This window comes from Sarcophilus harrisii, chromosome 3, assembly GCF_902635505.1.
Source record: "Sarcophilus harrisii chromosome 3, mSarHar1.11, whole genome shotgun sequence".
Taxonomy (NCBI): domain Eukaryota; kingdom Metazoa; phylum Chordata; class Mammalia; order Dasyuromorphia; family Dasyuridae; genus Sarcophilus; species Sarcophilus harrisii.
The window spans coordinates 428,781,083-428,805,566 of NC_045428.1; the positions used below are offsets into that span (position 1 = coordinate 428,781,083).

The window sequence follows — 24,484 nt, forward strand, 5'->3', positions numbered from 1 at the left end:
TTGGCTTAACTACCAAATCTGCCCAAGTTCATACAAAGGCATTCACTGAAAGACGGTAAAAATGTTCCTGTTGTGGTAATAGAAGATTTAAAATTATGAATATATTTGACTTTCATCACCTCCACACGAATTTAAGAATTAGAGTTGCAGATATATTGCACCCGTTTCCTTTGCACTTTAGAAAGGCAGACTCCATTCTTTTCCTTTTTACTGGTTATTAAAAACAAACAATAACAAAAACCCCTTAGTCCGCCAACATTCTCCTCCATCCATGTAATAATTAAGCCACAAATTCACTAACGGTGTCAACGGGTCCTGTGCAGTATGTGTACTCACTTTGGGGTCGATCTTCTTGAAGGCAGGATCATCTTCCTCTACCTCAAAGTAAATTTCTGTCGTAGTGATGGAGAGTGTCCCCTTGGCCACTACCACAGGGGCTATGAGCTGAGCTGGTGTGCTGAGGACCACGGGGCCTGCAAGACAAGTACAGGGTGTCATACGATCACCAAGTAGCCGAAGCCTTTGCTGTCCGGGAGTATGGGTACCCCTACATACTACAGGTTTGGCTAATAGAATGGTACCTTATATCATTTTCCACAATTCAGGGGAACCCTGCCTGTATGAAAAAAATCTAAACAGTTTTTACCCCTTAATCTATCATTAGTCTCAGAATGAATTATCATTTTGTAAAACACCAAACGCTGCCTCTCAGCAGTGCAAAACTTCCCCTGGAACTACTGTACGGTTGGGCTAAGTGGCCAGCATTATCTACTTTGAAGGCGCTGGGGGACATCGCACACACATTTTCCAATGAAAGCTCAGTCTTTCCGAAGGCCTCGGATGGTCACTTATCCCAGGGACACAGGATTATGCAGAATGGTGCCAGGGTTGAGAAAGCTGAGCTTCTCAAGGGACTCCAAGGAGAGGGGGCTGGGGAAAAGGGACTAAAGAGGAAAGCCCTTGTATTAGGCTTTTGCATCTTTTTAGCAAAGTCAGGTTAATTTCAATTGATCTCAGAGTAGCAAGTAATTGTGAAGTGAGATATCTCATTTATAAAATAATGAAACCACTAACAGAGATCAGCTTCCTGGGGAGTTAGTAGAGGCTGAAAACTGAGGAGAAACTTTAATAAGAATCTGGTCAGAAAAACCATCTGAGACCACTCTCGAGGTTTCTACTTTTCAGGGAGAGGGAGCTGGATTTAGGGCCAAAAGGGTTTCTGAAAGTGTGCAGTCCAACAAGCGGGAGGTGGGGAGGAACGGTTTGGGCTTTTGATTCAACGGACCAGAGATCAGCTCAAGTAGGGAATTCGTGAATTGAAAAAAGGTGTAACGGGGTTACAGAAGTTATCACACAGATACACACTTCCGTAAACTGGAAGCCAGTTCTGATTCTGGCGCCAGGTAACTCTTCTGCTACTGTGTCTAAGAACTCGGCCTGCTTCCTCCCGAACAAAGCTTCAACTTCATCTCATAAAGTGCCCCGTACTAGCAACAAGCCAGCCTCTTCCCTTCTCACCCCAACCCGCCCCAAGCTCTCCAGGAGCCGGCGGGGGAAGAGAGAACGTGGCCTGGGGTGTGGGGTAAAGCAGGGACGGGGAAAGGGAAAGGGGGCGCGCGGGAGTGTGCTTGTCCCAGCCTTGCTCCAAGGTCTCTGGCAGCAAGTAGCTTTGGGGCTGGCAGTCTCAGGGAGGAGGGAGCCGATCCCTGCACTGCCTGCCTTTTAATTCATTCCCCCCTTTTCACAATAAGCACATAGACTGAATTAGCCCCGTATCATGATATCTGTCACGTTGTTTATGTTTTACTTTGGTTTAACACTCAATTTGCGATTCTACTGCACAGCAAAGTGTCAATTCCTTTGCCGAATTAAAAGAAAAGACGAGAGTAATTTATTTTCTGTGTAAAGGAGTATCTGAAACAAACTGTTTCAGTGACAGCTTTCAGCCTCTGATGGTGACAGTTTGGATACTATTGACGCAAACTCTATTTTCTTTCATTTTATTGTTTTCTATCCCTTAATAAGCCAGCATAGCCTCTTGACCCTAGTCAGCTGATGTGGATCACATGCGCCTGGTGGCTGGGTTCATTTTCCCTTTTCCCTTCCATCTTCTTTCCGTTATTTCCACTGTGGGAGCCAAGCAGAATCGAGATCCACCTTGGCCCAGCAACGCTTTTCTTTCCAAAGGGCAAGGCGATCGATCCGAAGCGCCACTTTAAAGGCTCATCAATCTTAATCTAGGCTGCTCAAGTAATTATGCCTGATTCTCTTGTACGATTACAAGTGGATTTGGGTTTCTATTCCCCAGGCTCCCCTTCTTTGTGTTTATTGAAAGATTCGTACAGACAGCAGTTCCCTGATTTGCTGATCCATTTGCCCCTCTAAATAGACCATCCATCCCCCCTCCTTTAACTCTTCAGCACCCAGGTTACTTCAAGAAGGCCACGGAATTTTCTTTCTATGCACTTGACTAATGGGTTCTCTGAAAGAAAAAAAAAAAGAAACGAAGGCTGGGATTTGGGGAAAGGTGTGTGTGTGTTGGGGGGGAAGGTTGAAGTGATTTAGTTAGAAAAGGAATCCCAATAAATCTTTCTAGTCCTTGCTAATTTTCAGAAGACCCCATAATTGGTCGGTGATGTCTGATTTTATGCAGAGAACTGTCACTTGGTCACTCGGGGAAGTTCACAAAAAAAGAGTAAAAAATTTCTTCTAGGAAGAATAATTTCATCCTCTGATTAAGTCCAAAAAATAAATGTTAAGTCTTTAATCTAAGTTGGGAAAATCAGTGAACGTTTTAATTTTTAAAAGAAATATCTACAATAATAGGAAATCTATAAAATAATATTTAACTATACTTTTTTGATTTTCTAATTAGCAGATAAAATTACTAAAGTGCACATTTTCAATAACTCTTAATGAGAACAATTTTTTTCAACTCAGAATTTTGCATTATAGAAATAAGAAAGAGGTTCCTTCACATTTAACTGATTTAGTTTTAAGGGGTTAAAACATTTTCTGAAGAAGTGCTAGCTTTGAAAGGTCTCTGAGGAAGTCATTCTTTAAGAAAACAACAAAATAAAACATTTAGTTTCAATAGTGTATAATTTTTACACTTGTCCTTTGGAAATCTCCAATTACAGCTTCCTGTATCACAGAATATTTAAAGAGCACTGAGTCTTTTAGTTACAACATTCAGGGAGCAAACTAGTGAGGGAAAATGAAGTTAATCCACTATTGCTATAGAGAGATTATGTTTTAATCTTCTTTAGGGGAGTCTCTGGGTTTTAAGGATCTGATACTGAACTGTTTACATAAGGCATAATAATAGTAATAATAATAATAATAATATCAACTATAATAACTTTAGCACTTTCATGGGTCATCCAACCATTTGCATAATAAAAACTATAATAACAACTGCAGCTCTTTAATTGAGTATCTGGAAGTTCTGGAAGCCCCTCCAAATATAAATGCTCATTAAAAACAAAAGAGCACCATTTCCTAGAACTAGGCAGAGGATATTCTGGCTCACTCTAATCTAGAAAGGTAAAATGAATGCCTACAAATGTAATCTTTTACTGTGGTTTGGGAGTTGAACCTAAATATATTCATTGCTGTTCCCACTGTTGTAATAATAATAAAAACAAATATACAAATACAAAAAATAGTTACTCAGTACATCTTTACACAAATAGTATGTAGGTACAGAAATACAAATATATAATACTAAAACTTCCTCCCATTGCACTATAATTCAAGGATTACAATCTCCCACCTGAAATGGAAGCAAAAGATATTGGTCCCTCCTAGAATTCAGTGGTTTAAAGAGAGTTGCCCTATATTATTTTATGCAGCTGAACAAAAGACAGATTTCGTTACATTGTCGTTTAACAAGTATTTTTGAGCAAAGATCAGTCTTTGAAAAGGAAATGAATGATAAAAAACAAACAAAAAATCCAGAAATTCAATATTAAGTCCCAAAGGCTCTAAAGTTAGTTGAGACCTTGAACTTCATTTTAAATACAGTTTGGTAAATTAATACACATGTTTTGTATCTGTTGAGGGAAGTATTAGTCAGATATACTGAAAAGATAGGTAAGCTGTTTAAAAAAAAAATCTGTGTTTGAAAAGTACTTTTAAAATCAGGAGACTAAATTTAGTAGTTTCCTCCTAATAATTTGATATTTAAAAATTCAAATTTAAATCAATAAGGACAATGTGAATTGAAAGTTTTAATAACTATTATTAATTACTAAAGCAAAAAGGATGAAATTTAAAATGAATTAGCAAATACTGTCCTTGGCCTTCTCAATTTTTATCTCAGTGATTGAATTTCAGAAAATGTAAGAGCTAAGAAGAATTTTTTTTAATATAGAAAAAATTCTTATTGATGTGGCAAATACATGGCGAATAAGAAAGCACATGGGGGGGAAGATATATTTATTGCATAGAACATTACAAATTAATCTTTATGACAATGATAAACTGCTACATGGATTCCCTCCCTGTGAATTTTTTAGTTTTTAAAACTTAGTTTGTTTTAGCAATATGTCAAAGAATATAAATTTTGGGAAACAATTTCACCCTAGGAAAGGGATAAAATTAAGAAAATGATAGTTGCCAGATAAGGTTGCCTCCATACTTAAAAAAAAGAATGAAGAAAAAAAATTATGAAAATTTTAATTTACATAAATCTATGCTACTTGTTGTTTTTTAGGATTAATATGTTTAACTTGAGGCAGCTAAATGGCTCAATGGAAAGAACAAGGGACCTGAAGTCAGGAAAATCTGAGTTCAAATCCTCATTTACTTACTAGTTGTGACTCTATTCAAGTCATTGAACCTCTGTTTGCCTTAATCCACAGGAGAAGGAAACAGCAAACCATTTCTGTAACTTTGCCAAGAAAAACTATGGCAATATGGCCCATGGGGTTCTGAAGTGTTGGATCCTATAGAACATCTAAAATGAATATTTCTAGGAAACTAAACATCATATTTTAAATTCACAGCATTATTTCAAAACTCCCTTGGGGGAAATGGTAAAGTGGATAGAGAATAATGCCTGTAGTCAGGAAAACCCTGAATCAAATTCCTCCTCTGATATTTACTAATTCTGTGATCCTGAGCTAGTTATTTAATCTCCTTGTGCCCATGCAAGTAAAAGATGATTGCTATCTGCATTGCTGGAAGGAATTCTCTTATTCCATAGGCCTAAGAGATCACAGTATTTAGGTAACTGTATTTTTAAATAAGGTCCAAAGGCTTTAATATCAATCAGCTATCATTTATTAAGTACTTGGTCTGTGTCAGGTACTATGTCAAGACGGGAATGCAAAGAAGGGGGAAAAATGTGTGCATATATGTATTTCTTGATCAAAAGGAGCTCACTTTCAATATAGCTTAAAATTAAATATTGAACCATCTAAAAATATGGATTAGCTTGTTTGTTAGGAGGAGGAGAAAGAGAAGGAGGCTGGTGGGAAATCTTTAAAATAAACTGAAGATTCCAGCTTTATAAGTCTATTGGGCCCATCTCCTTGCTCTGATTCTCAAATAGCTAAAACTCTCTTCCTGGAAAAAAATTATCTTAATAAAATGACCCAGAAAAGCTTTTTTCACTTTTAAAGAATGTTGCTGATTAAAAAAGTAAAAAAAATTATCTAGGTAAAACATGATTATGATTTAGCCCTTATATAGTCAAGAAATAAGGAACTCATGTCCACATACTTAAAATTTTAGGCCTCCAGAAAAAAAAAAAAAACTTTGTCAAAGAATCCACTGACTCCCTAAAATATACTATTTATGTATCTGTGTGATTTTTTTGGGGGTAGATTTTACATGTGAGTTTAAGACTGACATTTGTGGTCCCTCTTACAGCTTTAAATTTATGATTGTATAAGCTAATACCCCTCTACTTTTATTAGGCAGTACTAACAGACTCTTACCTAGTCAACTGATACTGAATAAAGTAATCAAAAGTAGTTAATTTCACTACCCTACCTTCCAAAGCAAATCAAATATTTAAAAGGTACCTCATCTTTTTAGGCCTTAGTGCACTTCTCAAAGCATCTAACTTATCTAACTTATTATCTAGAAAGAATAATAAACAAGTAAAGGGGAACACAGTATCCCTCTATCTTTCAAATTGCTATAATTTGATGTTCATTCTACCACATGAGAAAATTTAAATGATGTTCCCTATTCAAGATTAAAATTATACTCCTTTTTGCCTATTTACTTACTGTTCATCTTGAAAAGTAGGAAAGCTAAGGGTTCAGGGTAAAACAAAACCTGACAGGTTCCAATTCTGAGCCTCTGTTTTACTCTTGTTATGTCTAGCACAGGAAATCTGGTATGTGGAGGAAAAAAAAATCTTTAGTGCATATCCTTTGCCAAATTTGGGTGACAGGAGGGATCTCTAAAAATCTCTTTGATCATATATTTAATAAAAAAAATAAGCAAGTTGGATACTGATAAATTCAGAATTACTAAAGCATTTGTTAATTAAGTGCCTATATGTTCCAGGTACTGTGCTAAGTAAGCATGCAAATGGGAAAGACGATATCTAGAAAAATGAGTTACATACAAGATATGCAAAATTAATTCAATATAATTTTGGGAAGGAGGGAAGTAGAAGCTGAAAGGTTCAGAAAACACTTAATGTGGAAGAGGTCTAAGTGAGGAAGGAATTCATTCTAGTCACTTGGATCAGAGAAAAGGGAAATGGAGCAAAACATCATATGACCCAAAAAAAGAATAATGTGTAAAAAGACTGAAAAGGTAGGAAAGCATCGGTATGTGAAAAGCTTTAAATATTAGTACAATGAGGAATTTATATTTAATCTTAGACCAGAACTTCTGAAACATTTTTTGTGTCATGGATCTTTTTGGCAGTTTATTGAAACGTATGGAACTCTTTTCAGAATCATATTTTTAAAATTTATAAAATAAGATGGATAGCATTACAAAGGAAACTATATTGAAAGAGTGATCAAATTATAATTTTTAAAAATTATGAACCCCAGGTTAAGCACCCCTCTTCCTAAAGATAATAGGAAGAGACTGTAATTTACTATAGTAGATAGGAAAGGTTTTACATGATCAGACCAATGCTTAGTGAAATCACATGGACAATATTGGATTAGTGGGGAAAGTTTTGAGATAGAGACATTACAAAGGAAATTATTACAATAATTTATAGGAGAAGTGATGAGGACCTAAAGTTTAGTGATGGTTACCTAAGTAAAGAAAGGAGGCCATTTATGAGCAATTTTGTGGAAATAGAAAAGATAAAATATGCCAGTTGATTGGATGTGTGGGATAAGTGAAAGTGAAGGCAAAGAGAATAAGGACACTGAAATTTAGAACTTGGGTGATTGGGATGTAGTGGTACACTCAAGTAAAAGTGATAATTCTCTTAGAACACTAAAATAGCATTTAATAAAATATAAAACATAAATTATCTCAAATTAAGCTGCCAAAAAGTATTATCAAGTCAAATACTATTTTTAAAGCACTCAGCACAGAACCTGGAACATAGTACATATTTAATAAATGCTTGTTGCCATCCCCTACTGGTTAATTCTTATGCACTAATATGCAGAATATGGTAGTAATAAATTACACATGTTGTTTTATTAATACAGTGTGTGTTTATTTATACAGCAAAGTGTTTAAATTGGTTGTGCAGTAGCCTCTTTCAGTAGTGCCTTGAGAATGAGGCCTATTCCAAAATGTCCAAGAAAAGATGTTTCTATGGATCAGTTGACTATATAAGACCTCTGTGACTCAAGATGAAGTGTGTGAATTAAATGACCATTGGGAGTAGGTTACCAGGATAAAGTGAGACTTTATATTATTTAGTGATCATCATTATCACATTACTTTTTTTTTTTTTCATGGTGTTCATGTTTGCTAAATTTTCTTGGTTATTTTGGTGATATGTAAATTTCCCTTGTTTCCACATCTCTTACTATCCCTATCTGGCCAGCAGAGTGAATGAAGCATTTAGAACTTAAGACCATGCTGGGTAAACTGTAGGGAGACACATCTGAGATAGCCTGAGGTTGGACCAGTCATTTTGTTCTACTTCCTTGGTAAACTAAGGAGGGAACTTTGAAATGCTGTTTGGCCATCCTCCTATTATCATGAAATCCTTCTCCCCAGGTTACACCTCGTTGGTAGGGAATGAAGCATTACTTCTTTCTTATATTCCTTATTCTATAGCTCCACCTCACAAAGTTCTAAGACTGTTCCTGGTGACTCTTGCTACTTAAGTCTGTGCCAGTAGATTATTTCTATCTTCCATGTCTCAATCTAGATCAAATTTTCTTAAGGTAATTGGCAGATCTGTAAACTGCTTGGAGCACTCGCAGTGGAAGGAATTATAACTGTTAAACCAAAGTGCCTCCATTTTGTGACTAGCTCTCTATTTTATGACTCTTTAAGTTTCACCTCTCAACACTTATGGGTCCTTTAGATGTTTTCTGTAAAACCCTGTCTCAAGAGATGCCAGCATATATTCTAATTTAATTACCATTTGACTGATATATTCCTGTTCACCGTTTGTACTGTGTTGAAAATTGAGTAAAAGCCAAAGAACTATGATCTTCTGGGTCCCTGGGCTAAACAAAAGCTGGCCCCAATTTGCATGCCTTATTAAATAAATTGTTGATGTAAAAAAAAAACAAAAAAAACTAAAAACCAAGACAAAACCAAAAACTTTGATTATGTACTATAAATTTCTGGAAATGGTTTAAACTTCTATGAATAAAATCATATTGGAAAAAGTTTTAAAATTAGGATAGAAAAGACTTCCTCCCCCCAAAAGCCTAGAAAACTGAAATTTTTATATAATAGTTTACTTTGACAAATTATATGTTCTTTGACTGGATTAAACAGAAAAAAACAATTTTCTATTTATTTTACAATGACAGAACATGAAAAAATATAACTTTACATAATATTCAAACAAGAAGATAAGTCTGTAAGAAGACTGACATGATTGTGTCACTTTTCAGTTTCCTTGACTGCTTAAGTAATACCCTGATCACAACTTTGCTATTTGGGAACGTATGAAAGCCAAGATATTTTGAAAGAGGACAAAAATAGTTTAATCATTTGGTGGTTATTAAAAATCCTTATGCCATTTAACTGAAAACAGAAGTAATATTAAGAAATTTGATTTGGTTAGGTTTTTCTTTTTTCTTTTCTCCCTAGGCTAGGCACCAGCTTGATTGCCTGATAGCTAGGAACTGATTGGCAAAGTCTATGGGGGTAGTTCTTTGTGTAGTGGTTATGGTTAAACAAATAGTATGTAATACTTGACTTTTCTGCTATAGTACTTAGCTGAAGTACTTTTAGGCACCTTCCTTGGCTAGACATGTAACTCAGAGTCCATGGAAGGGTAAACACTCAATCAAATTTTTCAGTGCATTTTCCCTGAAAATGTTTCTGTTGCTAAAGAAGAGTTCAAAAGCCAAATTCTAAATAATAATGATAGAAAATGTCTTCCACAAATGTTTTGAATCACTTTCTTCAGATATAGTCAAAGTCTTTCAGGCTATTAAGGGACTATTGTGGGTAGCAGCAATGAATAATGCAAATTTCAATTACTTTTTCTTCCCTTTAATAATTAACTTAGCAGAATCATAGAATAAATGAAAAAAATCATTTAATTGCTTACTATATGAAAGTTGTGTACTAAGTGTTGGGGGAGGTACAAATGGAAAAATTAATGACTCAAAGTACAAATATATTTTTAAAGCATTATAGACTGAGAAGTGGAAAAGAACTCAGAAGTCATCAAGACCAAATCCTATACTTTACAGCTGAGGAGGCTTTTCTCTAGGTAGTAAAGACTTGCTTTCAGAATCACATAGGTCCTAATCATTAGTGATAAACTTTGATCTCCAGGGTCCTCTAATGCCAGAATCAGAAAGTGCTCTAACTTACTTTATATAGTGTCTTATTTTTTATAAGCACTTTAAATTAATTATTTAATTGGACCTTGAAAACCATGATGTGAGATAAAATTATAATCCTCATTTTACAGGTTAGGAAATAGACTTAAGGTATTAACTAACAGAGTCAAAAATCAAGACAGGTCACTTGATTACAAATGAAATATTCTTTCTACTGTTAGTAGTTAGCTGCCCTTACCAACTTACTACCAAAAGAGTTAGAAGGTAGGGGCAATAAAAAGTATTATTTTTCAGTGTTGTTTAATTTTGCATCCCTGGTGAACAGAAACAAATTCTGTCCATATTTTGAGCAGATGACAGTACTTATATTATTTCTGTTTGGTCCCACATAAGGTTTTAAAAACCTAAAGCTGGAAATTTAAAGATAGCATTTGTTAGATGCAAGGATGAGAGAATGTAGCTTTTCAACTTTAGAACTTTATGGGTTCTAAGTTTCAAACTGAACTTGAATCCTTTGGGAATAGTATTTATGACTGGCAAAAAAACTTCCTGATTCAAAGAGGAAAAAAAAGGGGGCTTATAAAAAGGCTCATAAGACTTGTTGGACATCAAATAGCTTTTACAAAACAACATTTTGATGAGTTAAGTGTGAGTGAGTAAGGAACATATGGATTAAATTTCCCTTGAATACACATGGGTTTAAAAATTAAGGGGAAAGAAGTAGGCAAAAATGCATTTGGGGTTTCAGTGAACCTAAAATGTTTAAAAGACATTCTGATAAAAAAAATCTTAGGCTCTTGTGTCTTAAGCTCCTAATTCTAGAAAACATATAAACACATAATGAAACTTCTTTATGATGGTAGTACTGGAGAAGACTAATATAAGGCTTTATATTAGGATAATATAAGGCTTTTATTATACAAAAGTAAGTATGTTTTAGAAGATATAATCTGACCCCCAATACAGTTGAATCTATATGATAACTAGATGTTAATTAACATTTTGGGTACTGTTTGGATTTCTAATTAGTTCTCTTTTATTATTCAAGTTCTCTCTGAAAAATTTACTTTTTTACAATTGTGCCCTTATATAGAACTCATATTCACAAATCTTGAGCTATTTAGGGTTCCCCCTCCACAGCATTTTGCCTGGTTCTCTTCCTTAGTTCAGTTCTATTTAAGAAAAGTGAAGTAGAGAAGCAACAATCTAATATACAACCTATAAAAGCATTTACCTTAGTTATATATATATACACTTCATGTTAAAGCTCTCTATGGGCCTGGTGTGCCTAGATATTTGTCTTAATTCTCCATTCTATTTGATTACCTAACTATTTACTACAATAAATACTTGGTTATTCCAAATACTAAAGGTAACATAATCGTATATAATCTAAAACACCATGATCTCTGAATCCCGTAAGACATAAGTTAATCATAGGCAAATATAAGACACTCAAATATTCCTTGAATGAACATAATACTTAAAAGATAAGGTGCTAGAAACTAAGGACTCTTGTTAAGAAGAAACTAGAATATTTGATACCTATTCACTCCCAGGATCTAGTGGGTAACAATGAAATTGCAGAAGATGTAAATACAATCAATGAAAAACTTATATGAATTACAACCTTGGCTTTACCACTGTTATGACAACTATTAACTTCTAATTTCATTATTTTTATACTTGTATGATCTCCCACATTAAATTAAAAGTTCTTTGATGACAAGTGGCCCATTCCTTATGCATATTTTTGTGCCTAAGGTGCCCAGTATAACATCTTGTTTAAAAAAATCATTTTAAAATTAATTTATATAACAATAATTTTATTAATTAATGAATTTACATAAAACTAGATAATTGAGATAATTATCTGGTGAATTCAGGCAAAGAAAACGTTACAGTTGAAAGATGATATTGTTCTTTTGGCCTATGTTATCCAGATTAACTGTTTATATTGACCAAATTATCCATATAATAGCCTAGCTCTCAACTTTGACTGTGAAATATGTCCTAAAAGTCAAGAATTATTCCATTTCATGCTATTCTAATAATTTGCTCAAAGTGCCACAATAAATTTTTCAGTCTTTTGTCTCTTTGAGGTTCGTGTTTTCAAGGATACTATGTAACTATTATTAGTAATAACATTTAAAAAAGATTATAAATATACTTATCATTTCATGATGAAACATGCTATCCATCTCCAGACAGAGATAATGTAGTAAAGAATGAAGATCGAGGGTTTTTTTGTTTTTTGGTTTATGGCTAATGCAGGAATTTTTTTTGCTTAATTACATGTGTTTCTAATGTGTTTTATTTTTCCTGCTTTCTCAGGAGGAAATGAATACATGAGAGGGATAGATTTTGGGGGTGAAAAGAAAAGTAAATTTAAAATTATTTAATCTATTAAGAAGGAATAAAGAAAACACACACTCATACTGACACCCATCCTACCCCAGTAGAAGTAGCAAAAGAAAAATTTGGAAATCACTCTAAAATAATACTGTAAATTATTGTAAATAATATGTTATTTATTTAATATATAAAATGCCTAAAAAGTTACTCAAAAATAATGCCACGAATTTAATTCATTATCTGCTGCAAAGTTAATGATGCTTTAACTATATGTTTATGTTGTTATTTTAAGTGTAGTAAATATATGTGAACATCAACATATGATAAAAATGTTATAAAAGACTTGGAAAAAACACAAGAGCTCCCTAAAATTTGCTGGCCAAAAAAGGGCAGGTTTCATGGGCAAGCAGCTCAAAAGCTCAAGAGAAAATGTGTTCTCTGAATTTAGGACATAAAGAGAGAAAAAGATTATGTACTAGGTAAATATTAAAAGAAATAAGATAGACAATAAATCTGAAGTTATCCAAAATGATGATTATCCTCTTTTCAATCAAGTGCATGGAGGTGCTGTGGGATGACCGCATATTTTAAAATCAGTAGGAATCAGGAATTCAGGTTAAGGGAAAATCTTCAATCTTTATTCTTTGTGGAGGTGAAGGGGGATAGTGATAGCAATGTGGGCAGCTGCGACAGGACCGCTCCAGCAGTCTCTAACCGTGTTTCTCCCTGCCCCTCTGCCTCCACCCACCAAAATGGTCATTTCCTATACAACACATCAGGACTTGCACAAAGAGTGGGCAGGGGGGGCCATTCTTTCTCCAAGCATTATATTAATAGAGTATGGTTCAATTACTATTTAGCCTCATGTGCTTGGGACCTCAGTGCATCAACTTGAGCTTCAGCCCATTACAGTACTGCTCCTAATGACATAATTGAACTTTTGTCTTTAAAAAAAATTTTTTTTTTAGTTTTCCAGAGATTGTATTTACATCTTCTGCAATTTTATTGTTAACCACTAGATCCTAGGAGTTGAATAGGTATCAAATCTTCTAGTTTCTTCCTAACAGAGTCCCTTTCTAGCACTTTATCTTTTAGTATATCCATTCATTCAAGGAATATCTGAGTGTCTTATATTTGCATATGATTGATTTATGTCTCACAAGACTCAAAGAGGGGAGGGATCACTTCCCCCCCCAGGAATAATCAAAGTAAACTTCATAAAAGAAATAGCATTTGAGATAGATCTGAAAGTATGGGTAGGATTTCAAAAGGAAGAAATGAGATGAGAGAATCTTGGTTAAAAAAAAAAAATGCTGCGTCCTGCTATATGTATGTGATTAAAAACAGGTCAAGTTTTTCACAGAATTATAGCATTTGGGACTCCTTAAGAGAGACAGAGACCTTAAAAGCTATCTAATTCAAGATAAAAACAATTCCCATTTTAATATATCAAACCAGCTTTTCTAGTTTAAAAAACAAGAAACATTCATAAGTACCTATTATTTGCTAGGTACTGTGCTAAGTGATGATATAAAGAAAAGCAAAAGAGAAAAATCATAAAAACAGTTCTTGCTCTCAAGTTCACAATCCAAGGATGGAGACAACATGCAAACAACTATTTACAAAAAAAAAAAAAAAAAAAATAGACAAAGTAAATTGGAGATAATCTGGAGAGAGGAATTAAAGAATTAGGAAATAAATGTTCCTTAAAGAAAATAGACCTTTAGCTAAGATCTGAAGAAAGTCAAGATGTGAAGATAGGATTGTTACCGAAAATGCCTGTGGTTGGGAAATGGGAGTGTCATATTCAAAGAAAAGAAAGGAAATCTGTATCTTTGGATTATACAATAAATGGGAAAGGAATAAGGAATAAGTAGATCAGAAAGGTAGGAAGGGGTTAATTGAGGATAGGCTTTAAAAACCAAACAGAGAATTTATATTTGATTCTTTAGGAAATAGGAAGCCACTTGATGAGGAGGGGAAGGCTGACATAGTGAGACCTGTATTTTAGGAAGGTTAATTTGAAGGCTGAAGGGAGCAGTTGAGGATTGTAGGGAGAAACTTGAAGGAGAGAGACTAAAACAGCAGGCTATTGAAATTATACATATGTAAGATGATGGCCTGCACCAGGATGGTAGCAGTGTCAAAGAAGAAAAAGGATTGTATGCCCGATTTTGTGAAGACAGAAACAGGGTATGGCAATTGATGTAGCTAAAACCTCTTTTGGCTAAGGCAAAAAGGTACTGCTCTGCTAACCTCAGTTCATACTGAGCTTCAACATTCTTGAAACTATTTTTACATGATGTTATATTTTTCTTATCTTGATTTCTAAATCTGATATTTTTTAAAAGTCTAAGGTGGCTAATGAGTCCACTATGAATCCTTATCAATCTTCAGATAAATGTTTCTTTTTATGTCTTCAGAATTTCATTCTTGAACATCTCCCATCTTTCCTGGGATTAAATTCCCAGATGCATTTTGCTCTATAGAATTTGAGGTTATCTTTTTTCTAAACAAAATATAAACAAAAACCTTTTTTAGTTTAAACTCTCTGGCCTAGATCTGTAAAACATTTGGAAAATTTTTATAAGCCTTTATTAGATATATTCCATCTCTGGCCAGGAATCTGTCATCTCTATATTTTATTAACACTACATGGATATATAGATTTCTGGTTGAAAGGAAAGGAGGGCAATTACATGTAAGTACATTAAATAAAATAATTATGTATTATTACATTCCCAAGAAGCATGGCAATAGTATCTAAGTATAAGATACTAAGAATAGTATCTAAGAAGTGTTTGACCAGTCATCACATATTTATTAATTGTCTACTTTGTGCCAGGCAATGTGCTAAAAAATGAGAATACAAAAAAAGGTAAAAGACATTCCTTGCTATTAAAGACCTAAAAATCTAAATGGGAGAAAGAACATGCAAACAACTATATGTAAACAAGCTATGTAAATTGGGGATAATCAAAATAGAAGGCACCGAGAAAGACTCCTGGTGGAAATCTTTCTACAGGTATTTTATTTGAGTTGAAGGAAATCAGGAGGCAAAGATGAGGAGAGAAAGAATTCCATAAATGGAAAACAGTCAGTGAAAATGCTGAAAACTGGTAGATAGAATGTCTAAGGAACAGAAAAGAAGCTGCTATCCCTGGATTGAATATAGGGTAGGTGAGAAGGTGCAAGAACACTGCAAGATAGGAGAAGGTCAGGTTATAAAGTGCTTTGAATGCCAAAGTGAGTTGTATTTTTGATACTGAATGTGATAGGAGTCACTGGCATTTATTAAGTAGTGGGTGACATGGTCAGACCTGTACTTTAAGAAGATCACTGGTTTATTATTTTTTTCCTCTCATGGTTTTCCCCTTTTGTTTTGATTTTTCTCTCCCAACACAATTCATAAAGAAATGTGTATTAAAAAAATTAATATACATGTATAAGCAGAAAAAACACAACTAAAGATTAGTTGGTAAACTTAAGGTGTAAAAGTCCTTTAAATGATTTCAGTTTCAAGGAAAGAAAATACCATAAAATTAAAAAATTAAAAGAAGAAAAGGAATTACATTCAGGAGAAATTCTTAATGCCTGCAAAACAAAACAGAAGACTAACAAGTCATTTAAAAAAAAAAAAAAAAGAGGAACTGGTGTCATATAGGGAGGACAAACTGACTTTTGGATTCAAATTTTGCTTCTGATAGTTGTAACCTTGGACAAGTCATATAACCTGGAGAGACCTATTCTAGTTCTTAAAAAAAAAAAAAAAGAAAAGAAAGATGATCACTGAAAGCTGAGTGGAGGATGCAATGGAGGAAGGAAAGACGTGGCAGGAAGACCAATCAGAAAGCTATTATAATAATAGTCCAGCCATTGGGGAATGATGGCCGCCACCAGGGTACTGAGCAATATAAAAAGAAGAAAGGAGATATTATAAAGGTAAAATCTACAGGAAATGGGAGAATTACACAGTAACAGTGAAAGGGGAATAGATCAAAAGTCTAACTGCTACATTGGTAATCATCTAATATGAAAAGAATCTAGAGTAAGACCTCTAGCACACTGAGGTGATAGCATCTCTTCAGAAGATCTATGAAAGAATATAGATAATGAACTTGGGACAGAATGTGAAGGAATGACTAGGTTCTAAACCGTAAAGATACAGAAAATATTTATCACATGATGAAATCACAGATTCATTAAAATTGTTGTTGTTCAATCATTTCAGTCATGTTCAACTCTTCATGAATATTTTGGAGTTTTTGTGGCATAGTTACTAAAGTGCTTTGCCATTTCCTTCTCCAGCTTCTCTTTACAAATAAGAAACAGAGCAAAATTCAGTGATTTATCCCACGACACAACTAGTGTCCTTGTCTGAGTGTACCTGACTCATGAAGATGAGTCTTTATGGTTACAAGCCCAGTGTTCTGCCCTTAGTAGAAAAACAAAGAATTATCATTATTATAATTAAAATTTTATTATTATTATTATTATTATAATTTTCAATGACATCTGTACTTTAGTTATAGTTCGAGGACTTATAAAAACTATATTTTGATAAACTTCATCTATACTTCAGATGAAATGCACTTCTACAATATTACTTCTCATTGTTGACAGATGTGCTAAAGAAAAATATCATTCTAATACAAATGAACTGTATGTCATGTATGAGACCCAGAATCTTTCCATCAATTGAAGAATATCATTAATTTTTAACTTCACACAGTAAACAAATTATAAATTTATTATGCATCATTTTATAACACCAACCAACCACATTCTTGAAGCCAAACCTGAATCAAAAATAAAATATAGCCATTTCTGTCTGAAATCACCTCTAAAATGTTTGTGAATTAATATTCTATTTCAATATTAGGTGGTTGAGGAAATCATAACTGTAATTATGCTTCAGTGACACTAAAATTTTTAGAAAGAAAATAAAGGCAATGAAAATAAGTAGAATATAGTATTATGAATATTATAACTACTTATTTGGTATATCTTTAGTATTCAATTAGAGTAGCAGTTCACTAAAGAAGCCATTAATAATCACATATATGACTTGTCTCTTAAGATAAGTAGCTTTGAAAAAATTTTAAACACTATTCTATAATCATGCAGAATTGACATCTTTGTGGTAATTTGAAAACTTCAAAAAAAAATTAAAGATATATGAGACGTATAATTGTTTTAACATAATTGATTTTAAAACTGATAAGTTTTCAACTAACTGGAACAAAATTATTTAAGTGATTCATTTGATCTATTCATATATCACATAAAAATGAACAATTTTCAAAGTATAAAACCATGTAACTAATCACTTAAATTACATTAAAATATTTTAAAATTAGCCATCAACAGGTATGAGATAAAAACAACTTAGTATTTTAAAAACCAACATACTATTATGTACCTATTTATAAAGTCATTTATTATTATTATTATAAAGAATCATGACATTTATTAAAGCTTAATAGGCAAAAAAGGAGGAGGCAGCTAGGTGGTACAGCAAGCAGATGGCATACCAGCCCTAGAATCAAGAGGACCCAAGTTTAAATCCAACCTCAAACAATTACTAGCTGTGTGGCCAACTTATCTAACCTTAATTGTACGTCTGTGTTATATGTATATATATGTGGACACATATGAATATACATACATATAGATACATCTGTAAACATATGTTTGTCTAAAGGTAGCCGGTATCTTCCTAAATTCAAGTCTTTACATGATTTTTCTAAATCAACCATCTCATCATTTTCTATACCACAGCAATATTCCAACCTAATCACATCCTACCTGAGAATTGATCTATGAAACCCTCCCCCCAATTTTCTGCATTCCTTCTAGTCTTGGCTGCCCAGATTTAATCGGCACCATAAAATTTTAATTTAAAATAATTAAAATTATCCATTTTATGTTTCAACAATGTCTTCATTTTATATGATTTAAAGTCTAATACAACTGAATCTGCTTCCTTCTTCCCCTGCCTTTTCCCCTGATTTCTATGAAATCTGTGATGTTTTGATCTTCAAAATAATTTTTTTTTCTAACTCAGTAAGATAATTTTTAAATTAAATTAATTGGGATGCAATTACCTAAACAGATTAGTTGGGTAAATCTGTCATTTAAGAAAATACATTGGCTTTCTTTATTCCTACTCATAAATAATATTAAGATTGTTTAATTCAAATTTTTAATCTATGATCAATTTCCACTTTATGGGTAAATTCATCCCCTTTCACATTCTAAGCTACAATTACTTGTGTATTTTTCTCTTCCCTATTTTACTTCATTTTCCTTTTCATACTATTTCTGTCACTCCTTATTCTTCTGCTTTATTTGTACCTGCTACCTTGCCTTTCTATTCCTTAACCTAGCAATCCCTTCAAGAATCCCTCCATTATCTTTTCTTCTATCCTATCTCCTTGCCCAATTTTTTCTCTCTGAATTCAGAAGACTTTTATTAACATTCTCAAAATATGTTATTTCTTCCCCAACTTATTTCCAATGAGTTTCAACACTACCTCAGATAATTGCTTCTTTTCCTCTTCCTACAGTTTTATTTTATTTTTTAGAATCACCCCATCATAAATAGCTCAACCCAAACCTTTCTTTCCAAAAACTGAAATAAAAAAAAAAATCAGTCATAAAAACAGTATTTTCACATATAAGAGGTACAGAATTTCACTTTGAGTCCTTTATACTTGATCTTTAATGTTTATATTTCTTCTGGATATTATACATCAAATTTTTTCCTTAAGTTCTGCTGTTTCTGTTTGTTAAATATAATTTTTTTTCCCCATTCAGGATTATATTTAACTTTGCTGAATATGTTATCCAAGGTTGTAATTACACCTCTTTTGCTCCATGAAGTATAATATATTAAGTTCTAAAGTCCTTCAATGTAGTGGCTGCTGGAATTTGTGAATGCTTAATGTATCCATGATATTTAAGTTAGTTTGTTGTTGTTGTTGTTGTTGTCTCTTCTTAAATTTGGCTACAATACTCTTGTTAGTTTTCTTCCTAGTACTTCTTTCAGTGGAGATCATTGGCTTTTTTCTATTTCTGCTTTATCTTCTTATTGTAGAACTTCAGGGCAACTTTCCTTGATAATTTCTTGTAATACTGTATCAAGATTCTTTTTAAAAAAAATCTATCATAACTTTCAGGCAGTTCATTTATTATTATTTCTCCTTGATCTGTTCTCCAGATCAGTTGTGTGTCTGTATTTTTTTTATGAGAAGTTTCATACTGTCTTCTATTTTTTCATTCTTCTGATTTCTATTATTTCCTTATGTCTTTGAACATTATTAGCTTCTCAATGCCTAATCTAGTTTTCAGGATTTTTCTTCCTTAAATTTCTGGTTCTCTATTTCAATTTCTTTTTCTAATTTTCTTGATTATCTTGGATTGTTCTTATTTTCCTCTATTTTTTTCCTTGATATCTCTGATTTTAAAAATTCTTTTGAAGTTCTTCTAGGAAATCTTGTGCTTGGGAGCATTTGACATTTTTCACTGAAAAAGGAGTGACTTTTAAAACTCCAATATCTTTCTCTAAATATGAATCCAGATCTTTTGTATCCCCATAATGGCTATCCATGGTTGGATTCTTTCTCCTTTGCTTGCTCATTTTTACTTATTTTATTTTTTTATTTTTAGCAGTCCAAGTTCTAGTTCTGAGATAGGGAAATGATGCCCCAAGCATCAGATCCTTCTTACTGTTACTTTTTAAGGTCCATAGCCGGACTCAGTCTTAGATTCTCTTCTGTACTCTTAAGTCACTGTCATGCTTACAGTCCCTCCAGTGATTATAAACTACAGCTGTCCTCTCTACCCTGGATTGAAACCAGGGACTCTGCTTTTTTGTGAGTGCCTACAGCCAGCAGGGTGCCCTCTCTTTTGCACTACACTCACCAGGTGTATGGTAGCTTTTTTCCCCCAGAAGCAGCAGTATGACCCAGAAAGCATCTGGTCACCACAACTGTGCTTGCCATTTTTCACCAGTGGAAGGTCTTTCAATTTTGTTCTTCCACACTGACTGTTTCTAAGATTCTAAGGCTGAGGCTTCCTCCCAACCCTAGGTGCTTCCAGGGTTTATAATCTGATGGTTCTACAGACTTGGCCTTAATGTATTTGTACTTTACTCAGACCAACTGGCCCAGGAAGTCAGAAATTTCTTGGATTCTTCTTAGGTTGTCTTACTTTGTCCTCCCCTCCTTCCTTCCATCTATCCACACAGAGTATCATACCCTTACCTATAGATACTCTTAAAAGCTCTCCCCCCCCCCCCACTTTTGCAACTCTGAATCCTCCAAAGATATCTTGGGGTTTACTAGCTAGATTTCCTTCTAAGGCCTTATTAAACCAAATTTAATTGCTTCCATTTGAATTGTCTTAGGAAGATGCAGAAGGTCACATGGCAAGTTAAATACCAGACATTGAAGTTTTTTCTCAAAATAAACTGGCAAGCACTTAAACTGTACTATAGAGGAAACACCTCCATTGGACTGGCTGCATTGTTCAAATATCAAATGGATGGTTCTCAAAAAAAAAAAAAAAAAATTACAGCATTGCACAAAGGGCAATCACTCACTAGACAGTTAGAAAAAAGCTATACTAGGACACTCTAGAAAGAGGTAGAAATAGGCAGGATATTAGCAGCCTCCTTCCCAGCACTTTTGGGCCTAATCCTATGCAATCCCTGAAGCAATACAACTTCCCAAAGATATCAGATAGACATTCTAACGGATATTTCAAAGCAGCAGTAGAGGAAATAAGGAGAAAAAATTATCTGTCCCTGTGCTATTTCTATCAATGAGTAAAATAAATGCATGCCTGGATGATATTGTCCATCAGACATGATCTACCCTGAATAGAAATGTGTCGACTTTATAAAGAGCATTTTGAGTACACACAACTCCAGTCTCTTCTGACCATGTTTTATTCCCACTCCAACTACAACACGAGGAATAAACTCAAGCCAGTCTCTCTTAAGAACTTTAGAACTGATTGCACGACAGGGAAGACACTGGCAGAGAAGGTGCTGTGCTGTATGGGTAAAACAGAATTCAAGTAGCAAGTAGCTTGAGATGTGCAAAGTTAGAGAATCTACCCCCAATGTTTATATAGAATATTTTTTACCTGACCAGTGGCAGAGCATTCTGAGCTTGTATTGGTCTGATCAGCTATTGTTGGATATGCTGTAACTTGATTCTAAGATACATATGGCATTTTGGTCCTGTACCAGAAGGAAGACCACCTATATTATGGAAACCACTGTAATGTGCATGGGGTTCGGGAAGTGAAGATGACTATAATAAGAAGTAGAAGACTGAAGGGAAGATGGATAGTATCTCTTTAAGTCAGAAAAAAGGATTATGTCTCTATTCTAGAAGGATTTTCCATCACTTTATTTTTCTTTTGAGGTGTACCTTCTGTTTCTATAGTATCAAACATTACTTCTGAGTAGGGCTTACTGTTGAACAGTTCTTAACAATTTTTGTGACAGATTCCTTTAGACCCCTTCTTTGCTTTAAATCATTCTTTAGATACCCAAATAACATATAGAATTACAATGGGAAGCAATTTCATCAAAATACAATAATTGAAATATTAAGACAAAGCATTCCTGATATAGAATAAAATACAAATTTACTTTCTACCTTTGAAAAAATTACATTATTCTTTTGTGATTTCTTTTAGTTTTAACTTTCTAGTAACTACAGAAAAGCAATGGGCAAAAATGTCTTCTTTAGCTTTTGATCTTAGAACTATTTGGGAGAAAAAATGGTAAAAGTAAGTAATAAAAAGTTCATATTAGACACCTAAAATTCAGGGAAGAAAGTGGAATTATAAATATAAGGGTTTTAGATGAATACTGGTGGTTGAAAAGGAGTATAAGTTTGGAAAGTGCTGCTGGTTGAAACCAGCAATGGGGTTTGGCAGAGTATAGGGGTGGAGCTGGGCAGAGATGGCAGCTACATTCTTCAGCCTCGGGTAGAAGAAACATTGACAGCAGTTAAGGAGCAAGAAAAATCTCAAGAATGGCAATGAGGAAGAAATGCAATAAAAGTACTTGTGGCCAAGAGCAGCATTATGTTCAAGGCAACAATTAAAATGTAAACAGAGATATTAAATAGGCACTGGTGTATATATGTTGTATAATTTGCAAGGATTTTTCTACTAAAAAAGTAGAAATTGTTCTCTAAGACTATAAACTTCCTCTAATATTAGGAATGTATTATACTAAGTCACTAGCACATATTTTTCATTCCCTGAGTTGGAAATGCAATATGTACCTATGGAATAGCTTTTCTATGTATTCACAAAGATGTGTATGTGTATGGATGGATGGATATGGCTATGGACACATATCTATATATGTACATTCAGAGAACCAAATAGCCTTATATTTTTATATATGCATGACAAATATTAAAATGTTACCTGCAAGGTTGTCAATTTCTTTTTCCTGTAGTAAACTGACTGCATCATCATCTCCTTCTAGCATGAGCTCTGTTTCTGCATTCTGGTTCACCACAGCTTGACTTCTGAATGTTTTCTTTGACTTGAGTACATCTTCTTCACTGCCTAAGAATAATAAAATATTGTAACTTAGGTCGGTCATCCAGTTTCAAGTTTTTAAAAAAGTTGCTAAACATTAGAAAGTTGATTCTTATAATAATATTATACTATAATAATAAATAATATATATTTTATATGTTACATAAAATATGTAATGGAAATAAATGTACATATAATAACAGAAGATGTTAAAAAATTTCCCCTTATTACTTTACACTTAGTTGCTAAAATGTCAATTATTTCAGGTAGTCAAAACTTACCTCTACTTTTTAATCTATAATTAGAAGCATGGAGGTTAAGTAGACAAAGTGCTAAGTTTGCAATTAGGAATAACTGGGTTCAGATCCTTTTTATGATACTAGCTATCTGACCTTGGTTAAGTCATTTCACTTTTATATATCTCAGGTAAATTCTTTAGAACTTTTTTGTTAAGTGATAGGCAGATTGGGTTGCAACTTGTATAGTGCAAGAATTCTAATACTGAAATTCCACACTAAGAAAATCTTAGATCCCTCATGTTTATTTCATTTATATTATTTACATATGTGTGAAAACATGTGCCTCTTACAGTTACTGTGACACTGGGCAAAACACTCAGACTTTTAATGTTCCAGGCAAATCTCAAGAGTCAGAGTATTAACTGAAGAATAGATGTTATCTGCATCCACAGAGACAGCTTCTCATGGATGTAGATAGGGGTGTTTATTGTTCAGTTAGTTATTTCTATTGTGTCAGACTCTACATAGCGATAGATGCACCAATTTACCTATTTCTCATGTCTGTAGTTACCTACTTTGCTATCTATCTGTCTATCATGTCTCCACTTAAGTCTTTTTTTTTTTTTAATTTTATTTTTTTTTTAAATTTAATAGCCTTTTATTTACAGGATATATACATGGGTAACTTTACAGCATTAACAATTGCCAAACCTCTTGTTCCAATTTTTCACCTCTTACCCCCCCCCCTCCCCTAGATGGCAGGATGACCAGTAGATGTTAAATATATTAAAATATAAATTAGATACACAATAAGTATACCTGACCAAAACGTTATTTTGCTGTAGAAAAAGAATCAGACTCTGAAATATTGTACAATTAGCTTGTGAAGGAAATCAAAAACGCAGGTGGGCATAAATATAGGGATTGGGAATTCAATGTAATGGTTTTTAGTCATCTCCCAGAGTTCTTTTTCTGGGCATAGCTAGTTCAGTTCATTACTGCTCCATTAGAAATGATTTGGTTGATCTCGTTGCTGAGGATGGCCTGATCCATCAGAACTGGTCATCATCTAGTATTGTTGTTGAAGTATATAATGATCTCCTGGTCCTGCTCATTTCACTCAGCATCAGTTCGTGTAAGTCTCTCCAGGCCTTTCTGAAATCATCCTGTTGGTCATTTCTTACAGAACAGTAATATTCCATAATTTTCATATACCACAATTTATTCAGCCATTCTCCAACTGATGGACATCCATTCAGTTTCCAGTTTCTAGCCACTACAAAAAGGGCTGCCACAAACATTCGTGCACATACAGGTCCCTTTCCCTTCTTTATAATCTCTTTGGGATATAATCCCAGTAGTAACACTGCTGGATCAAAGGGTATGCACAGT

At 33.7% G+C, this 24,484-nt stretch overlaps 1 protein-coding gene across 7 annotated transcripts in view; it reads right to left on the bottom strand.

Moving 5' to 3' along the window:
- The window catches only part of NBEA (neurobeachin), a 727,838-nt gene that overhangs the window by 218,981 nt on the left and 484,373 nt on the right, over positions 1-24,484 (bottom strand). For all 7 annotated transcript variants that reach the window (XM_031960710.1, XM_031960705.1, XM_031960707.1 and 4 more), the window contains 2 exons: positions 22,737-22,880; positions 337-473 (listed from right to left, as the gene is read on the bottom strand). In XM_031960710.1, the coding sequence (XP_031816570.1) occupies positions 337-473; positions 22,737-22,880 (281 nt within the window). The remainder of the gene's footprint in view (positions 1-336; positions 474-22,736; positions 22,881-24,484) is intronic.